This window comes from Sinocyclocheilus grahami, unplaced genomic scaffold (assembly GCF_001515645.1).
Source record: "Sinocyclocheilus grahami isolate Dianchi unplaced genomic scaffold, SAMN03320097.WGS_v1.1 scaffold544.1, whole genome shotgun sequence".
Lineage (NCBI taxonomy): Eukaryota > Metazoa > Chordata > Actinopteri > Cypriniformes > Cyprinidae > Sinocyclocheilus > Sinocyclocheilus grahami.
The window spans coordinates 727,040-734,587 of NW_015505723.1; the positions used below are offsets into that span (position 1 = coordinate 727,040).

Sequence of the window (7,548 nt, forward strand, 5' to 3'; positions counted from 1 at the left end):
TGTGTGTGTGTGTATAGGAGCAACTTTAAGTTAACAGAACAATGTCCAAGCTTCAGCTAATTGCTCAATCTGTACTTAATGTGTAATTAAATGATACTGACATTGATAGTGAGGTAGCTGATTTTTTCATTCATAATTCTTTATCATGCCAATTGATTGGCGTTATCTCTTAAGGTAGCAACTTCAGGTAACCTGACGAAATCAATACTCTATATCAGGGGTGTTGAAAGTCGGACCTGGAGAGCTTCAACCCTAATCAAACACACCTGAACAAGCTAATCAAGGTCTGAAGGGTTACTAGGAGGTTACAGGCAGGTGAGTTTTTATTAGGGCTGCGGCTCTCCAGGACTGGAGTTCACAAACCCTTGCTCTATATGCTTAATATATCAGTCAAGAACAAACAAACCTTTTTTTTTTACAGGAGTGAAGCAGCATTTCGGACAAACACTTCCTCCACAAACACAGCCCCTATTGTGAAAGGCCGTTGACAAGGTTTTATTGCACAGAACCTCTGATCCAACAGTGTGACTCACCCTTTATGCACAAAGTCCAACTGATTAGTCCAGAGCTGTCACATTCATTGAATGCATCTGCCTTGTGTTGCTGACAAAACAAAGTGTATTTCCTATTGTCCACTCTCTCTCTCTCTGCCTCTCCGTAGAATGCACACTCAAACATTCCAACAAATGTTTCACTCGATTTTGAAATTGGCTGGTTAAAAAGTTGCACATTTATGCAGTAAAATAAGGGAAGCACATGAAAAGGTAACAAAAGGGTGGGGGAGTGTGAGACTGACTCACCTGTGATATGTCTAACTTATGCAGTTTGCCTGTCTAGCTTGTTCTGCGCTTTATGGGCGTTGCTGGTCCATTTATATCGCATGACTCCAGGGCAGGTTTCTCTTTCACTCAGACGTTCTTTTGGGACAAGCATCTTTTATAAAAGGTAGGTAATACTTAATCTGTACACGTACAGTTCTCAAAAACAGGTGCTCGGGACTGGAGTGTCGGAATAACTAATGTTACGTGCAACCTCCGTGTTTCTCTCTCAGTTGATCTCTGAAGTGTAATCAAACCTCTGCGCGCAAGGGAAATATTTACGGTGATATGCATATTATTACATATGTTTAAACAAAAGGACATTATATTAGCAGAATGTACAGCATTCTAGAGATATTTTGTATACTAACGCAGGACATTCATAAACCAAATAGTTTATACTCTTGATCTGCTCAATACTCTTTGCTGCTTTTTGTGAAAATATTGCGCTAGGCTATGGATTTTAACGATGGTTGCATAAATGATGGGGCTCTTTTTTTCGTAGTGTCATCAGTCATGGAGAGTCTCTCTCGTGCTAACAGTCTCTTCGCTCTGGATCTCTATCGGACTCTGAGCGAGAGCAACGCCGAGGGAAACATGTTCTTTTCCCCACTGAGCATCAGCGCAGCGCTCAGCATGGTCTACTTGGGAGCTCGAGGAGACACTGCCAAAGAAATGGAAAAGGTATGAAGTATAAGCATCTGGAGAACAAGCAAAGGTCTGTGTGGGAGTTTTTTTTTTTTTTTTTGTCAGTTGTGAATCTACAAATAGGTTACATTCTGCACACTTACAGTAATCCTTGATTGGGAAATCCAGCTAGAAAACAAAAACCATAACCCAAAACAAGGGGAAAACAACAAACCTGTTTGACAGAAAAAAAATGGGGTGAGGCCCAAAAGTCAAAGGGGTAAATATTTGCTCATAGTATGAGCTTGACACAGAGTTGCATTTATCACAGCCAAACAATATCACACAGTTATGAGTTTTTACCTGGCAAGTTTGTTTATTTAAGCAAGATTTAGTGAAAAAATACCTTTCATTCTCAGTATCTTAGAATTATTTGAGAGTTTAGGTGAGAATGCTTGTGTTAATTAATTAGGCCTAATACATTTTAGGGTTGAGAAAATATAGATGTATAGATTGTCGACTCTTTTCTGTTGGGTAACCGTGAAAGTTTGAGTTGACATTATCATGCAGTGAATTCTTCCTGTCATTTCAGTTAATTATCCATAGATGTGGCCAATTCAAGAAAATTCCCAAAGCATTTTTTTTACTGCAGAAAATGTGCTCTCATTCAAAATAACATTGTCATTGAGTTTAAGTGAATTCAGTTAGGACCTACTGGCCCTACACTACTGTTCATGGTGGTGAATACCATAGCAAATCTATAGTTTATTGGGTAGGTATAGCCACAGTGGTAACATATTAACTAACATATAGAAGTAATGAAAATGTTCCAAGTTGCATAAACACTGCAGTGCTATATGCTGACTTCAACCATACATCAGCAATCTATTAGAAAGTATATTTGCATGCTTAGACTGAAATCAAATGCAAAGCATTTGACGTTTATTGAGGACCTAGACATAGCAGGACATTTGATTAGCCAAAGAGCACATGCAGACTGTGGTACTACCAGAGAGCAACTGACTCAACAGAGACAAATGATTACAGCTGCACATACCTCTCTCTCCCACTCTTTCAAGCTGCTCTATTAGAAGGAGCTTAAAAAGCAGAAAAGTGCATCCAGGTCTGAAAGAAAAAAACAACTGAGATTTTAGCCACAAAAGCCAACTTGTGCGTGCTCTTAGCTTGCTGACGTGATTTGATTTAATTTCAGACTCATCTAGATAATGTAAATTGTCTTGACAATGTACTTCAGACTTTGACAACATTTAGTTTACTCCTTGAAATAAATGTGCTCAGAACAGGCTCTTCGGTGCACACCCTTAGCTTATTCTGTAACATACCATGGGCATTTAAAAACTTTTGAACAAAAGAGAAATATATAATAAAAATGACCAATTTTGTACAACTACACTCTAAAAAATGCTGGGTTAAAAAGGGACAAACCCAGCTGTCGGGTTGCTTTGACCCAGTGGCTGGTAATTGTTTTGAACCCAACCGCTGGTTGGGTTCAAAAAGTTAATATGTGAACTCCTCTTTCTCTTTATAGGTTTTGTCCTTCAGTTCTGTTTCTGATGTTCACTCTCATTTTGAGAGCCTCACCTCAGCAATCAACAGTCCATCAGCTTCCTATATCCTCAGACTGGCCAACCGTCTCTACGGAGAGAAAACCTTCAGCTTCTTACCTGTGAGTTTATTCTGCCTTTAACAAAAAGACATTTGGAAGCTAAGCCTTAGACATATTCTTTTCCATCAATTATTGTTTAACTTCACAATTTAGAGGTCTTTCGTGCACTCTAAAAAATGCTGGGTTAAAAAGGGACAAACCCAGCTGTCGGGTTGCTTTGACCCAGTGGCTGGTAATTGTTTTGAACCCAACCGCTGGGTCAAAACAACCCAATAGCTGGGTTTGTCCCTTTTTAACCCAGCATTTCTTTTAGAGTGCATTAGTAAAGTCTCTCTTGTGTAAACAAGTTAATATGTGAACTCCTCTTTCTCTTTATAGGTTTTGTCCTTCAGTTCTGTTTCTGATGTTCACTCTCATTTTGAGAGCCTCACCTCAGCAATCAACAGTCCATCAGCTTCCTATATCCTCAGACTGGCCAACCGTCTCTACGGAGAGAAAACCTTCAGCTTCTTACCTGTGAGTTTATTCTGCCTTTAACAAAAAGACATTTGGAAGCTAAGCCTTAGACATATTCTTTTCCATCAATTATTGTTTAACTTCACAATTTAGAGGTCTTTCGTGAGGTATTTTTTGCTGATTGTTGTCATGTGGGCTGCAGGAGTATTTGGACTCCACTCTGAAGCTGTACCACGCTGACCTTCAGGCTGTGGACTTCATTGGAGCATTTGATGAGTCACGACAGCTCATTAACAAATGGGTGGAAGAGCAGACAGAGAGTGAGAAGATCAGTTCAATAAACAGTTCTATTTCAGATTAATGAATCAGTTTGGACCTGTTGATAGAATATATTTTTTAAAAGTACAGATGTGAAGTCAGAAACACAAACTCGTGTTTTTCAGATAAAATCAAAGACCTTATCAAGCCAGGAATGATGACCGGAATGACCCGACTAGCTCTGGTTAATGCCATCTATTTCAAAGGGAATTGGCTTCAGAAATTTAATGCTCAAGACACTAAAGAAATGCCATTTAAAATGAACCAGGTCTGTTTGCAAAATATTATACAAATGCAGTGGTATGTCCTTACACTATGCGTACTAAATCATATCTACTTGATAGAGGGTCATACTCTTTTTTGTGTTCACTTTCCCATTGGTACGTGTATTTGTCTTCCATCAGAATGATCGCCGGCCAGTGCAAATGATGTACCAGAAGAAAAAGTTCCCCTTAAACTATGTCTGTGACCACCGCTTGCAAGTGCTGGAGTTGCCATACGTAAAGGAGGAGCTCAGCATGTTGATCCTTCTTCCTGAGGAAAGTCAGGATGGCTCTGACCCTCTTCATAAGGTCGGCAAAAAGTTTTCGTACTGATCTGCTTGACTTGAAAATATTGTAATCTTGTGTATATTCAGAGACTCATGTGCATGTGTGTTTGACAGCTGGAGAGCGAGCTGACCCTTGATAAGCTGCATGAATGGACCAACAGAAACAATATGGACACCCACACAGAAATCATAGTCCACTTGCCAAAGTTCAAGCTGGAGGTTGAGAGCTCCTTAGCAGAAATATTGATGGGGATGGGGATGACCTCTGTGTTTCAGGGTCCAAAGGCTGATCTGACTGGCATGAGCAGGCAGGGTGGCCTCTTTCTTTCGGCAGTGGCCCACAAGGCCTTTGTGGATGTAAATGAAGAAGGCACAGAAGCAGCAGCCGCTACGGCAGCCATTGTGGCATTCTGTATGTTACGAGAGGAGCACTTCATGGCAGATCACCCCTTCTTGTTCTTCATCAGGCACAATCCCACCAACAGCATCCTCTTCTTCGGAAGATTCAGAGGCCCATCTTAAATATGTGATGTTTGTCTGTCTAACAACAAAAAACAATAAATACTAGTATTTAGATGTCAATAATTCAAATTTTGTATTATTTTTTCTGTTTGTTTTTAAGAGCACCGCAACAAATATAATGTCTTGGATTTGGACTGAGATGAAAACACTAATTTAGAGTTCAAATTTAGCTGGAAAATTGTGGTACAAAATGCAACACATTTTTGATAATGCTTTTGACTATCACAAGAATGATTTTGCTAATTTGCTAGCTAGTGTTAAAACTGTACTTGCGATTATACAACACTACAAATTTGTCCCATCAGGTAAGCAAAAGTTCTACATACACTTATCGTTTTGACGCCTAATTGAACATTTGGGCCAAACAACGGAAATACGTCAGTGTATTGTGAGTGGGTCAAACGCAAAAGGTCACAAGTTTTAGGGCAGGCTGTGTATCTGTAGAATGCTAATCCTAGTCGATTTCGAACCACTAGGGGCGTTTTTCAACCAATTTACCCAATTTTCTCTAATGCCGAGTTCACACTGCACGATTTTAGCCCGATTTTTCACTTGCCGAAAGGTTATACAAAATTGCCAACAAATGCCCGAAATCAGAGGCAAATCGGTGCTCGTTCACACGAGTGACAATCAAAGTGAATTATCAAAGACACAATCTGAGGGAATCGCCGACGCCCGTGAAATATTTAGTGTTGGGTCGTTCTTGAACGATTCGGTCGTTTTGAACGAATCTTTAATGTGGCTCGGGAAGAACGAGTCGTCTCGGGGAGTGACTCGTTCAGTCGCGCATGCGCAACATTCTATAGGTTTTGTACTGGAATTAGTCAAGTAGTTCACCTGGTTCCAGTCTTCGGGTTTTTCCCGAGTCGATCGTTCATCACGTGACAGCCCCATAAGCTTTAACCAATGCAGTCTGAGCCGGAAAGACAATTGATTAGTTCATCTCGAGTCTTCGGGTTTTTCCGAGTCGTTCGTTCATCACGTGACAGACCCATAAACCCAAACCCGAAGACTTGTCAAATAAGAGGTGGTGAGCTAATCATAGACTGAAGACCCAGGTAAATAATGAATTAATCTTTTGTTTCTTATAGCAGTTTTGTATTGTTTGTAGTGTGATCAACGTTTGCGTAAGTAGTAAACGTGTTAGGGAAGTAACACAATATTTTAATTATATTTTGTTAAAATGAACGAAATGACTCGAAAAAACATTTGTTCATTTTGCTGAACGAGACTCAAAGGTCCGAGTCAGTCAAATAATCCGAACTTCCCACCACTAGAAATATTTGGCATGCTAAATATCTGGAGCAGTAGGCGATTCACAATCACGCTGTGTGCAATGATTTCTGACTGAAAACTACATCGGCGATGATCTACAGCCAATGAGAGACCAAGATACAGGGCAGAGGGAAGTTCGGGGAGGAGTTATAGACCAGAATATCAGTATTTTAATAGATATATGAACAATTATATCATACAGAACCAAGCACAAACATTTGCTTGACCAGCCACAACAGCATAACAGTTACTGCAAAATTATTTACCTCCAACTCTCTTTGCAGAACACCCAATCCCTGTTCCCTGCATCTCCCTCCTGCATAATCTGTTTTTCTTTTTCTCCGTGTAGCTGGAAATCAGCTCACAGACAATTTGCGGGCTATATATATATATATATATATATTTATATATATATATATATAAGCAGCAGCCGCTACGGCAGCCATTGTGGCATTCTGTATGTTACGAGAGGAGCACTTCATGGCAGATCACCCCTTCTTGTTCTTCATCAGGCACAATCCCACCAACAGCATCCTCTTCTTCGGAAGATTCAGAGGCCCATCTTAAATATGTGATGTTTGTCTGTCTAACAACAAAAAACAATAAATACTAGTATTTAGATGTCAATAATTCAAATTTTGTATTATTTTTTCTGTTTGTTTTTAAGAGCACCGCAACAAATATAATGTCTTGGATTTGGACTGAGATGAAAACACTAATTTAGAGTTCAAATTTAGCTGGAAAATTGTGGTACAAAATGCAACACATTTTTGATAATGCTTTTGACTATCACAAGAATGATTTTGCTAATTTGCTAGCTAGTGTTAAAACTGTACTTGCGATTATACAACACTACAAATTTGTCCCATCAGGTAAGCAAAAGTTCTACATACACTTATCGTTTTGACGCCTAATTGAACATTTGGGCCAAACAACGGAAATACGTCAGTGTATTGTGAGTGGGTCAAACGCAAAAGGTCACAAGTTTTAGGGCAGGCTGTGTATCTGTAGAATGCTAATCCTAGTCGATTTCGAACCACTAGGGGCGTTTTTCAACCAATTTACCCAATTTGCTCTAATGCCGAGTTCACACTGCACGATTTTAGCCCGATTTTTCACTTGCCGAAAGGTTATACAAAATTGCAGACAAATGCCCGAAATCAGAGGCAAATCGGTGCTCGTTCACACGAGTGACAATCACGCAGTGTGAATTATCAAAGACACAATCTGAGGGAATCGCCGACGCCCGTGAAATATTTAGTGTTGGGTCGTTCTTGAACGATTCGGTCGTTTTGAACGAATCTTTAATGTGGCTCGCGGCGAACGAGCCGTCTCCGGGGGGGGGTGCGACCGCC

The 7,548-nt window shown here is 40.0% G+C and overlaps 1 protein-coding gene across 2 annotated transcripts; it reads left to right on the forward strand.

Moving 5' to 3' along the window:
• The first annotated feature begins 648 nt into the window (after nt 1-648).
• On the forward strand, nt 649-4,968 carry LOC107555778 (leukocyte elastase inhibitor-like). 2 transcript variants are annotated; one of them, XM_016238682.1, is made up of 8 exons: nt 649-764; nt 838-945; nt 1,324-1,502; nt 2,995-3,132; nt 3,731-3,848; nt 3,972-4,114; nt 4,251-4,418; nt 4,511-4,968. In XM_016238682.1, exons 3-8 carry the CDS (start codon nt 1,335-1,337, stop codon nt 4,916-4,918), a joined length of 1,143 nt encoding a protein of 380 aa, XP_016094168.1. In that variant the 5' UTR covers nt 649-764; nt 838-945; nt 1,324-1,334; the 3' UTR covers nt 4,919-4,968. The 2 variants fall into 2 exon arrangements, with proteins under 2 accessions (XP_016094168.1, XP_016094169.1); XM_016238683.1 differs by lacking the exons at nt 649-764; nt 838-945 and adding an exon at nt 1,003-1,020.
• Nucleotides 4,969-7,548: the final 2,580 nt, after the last annotated feature.

Bases quoted from the DNA above. Each gene is read 5' to 3' on its own strand.
- LOC107555778 (XM_016238682.1), top strand. From the start codon at position 1,335: ATGGAGAGTCTCTCTCGTGCTAACAGTCTCTTCGCTCTGGATCTCTAT. The intron at 3,133-3,730 runs GTGAGTTTATTC...TGTGGGCTGCAG, and splicing joins AAACCTTCAGCTTCTTACCT to GAGTATTTGGACTCCACTCT. The intron at 4,115-4,250 runs GTCTGTTTGCAA...GTCTTCCATCAG, and splicing joins TGCCATTTAAAATGAACCAG to AATGATCGCCGGCCAGTGCA.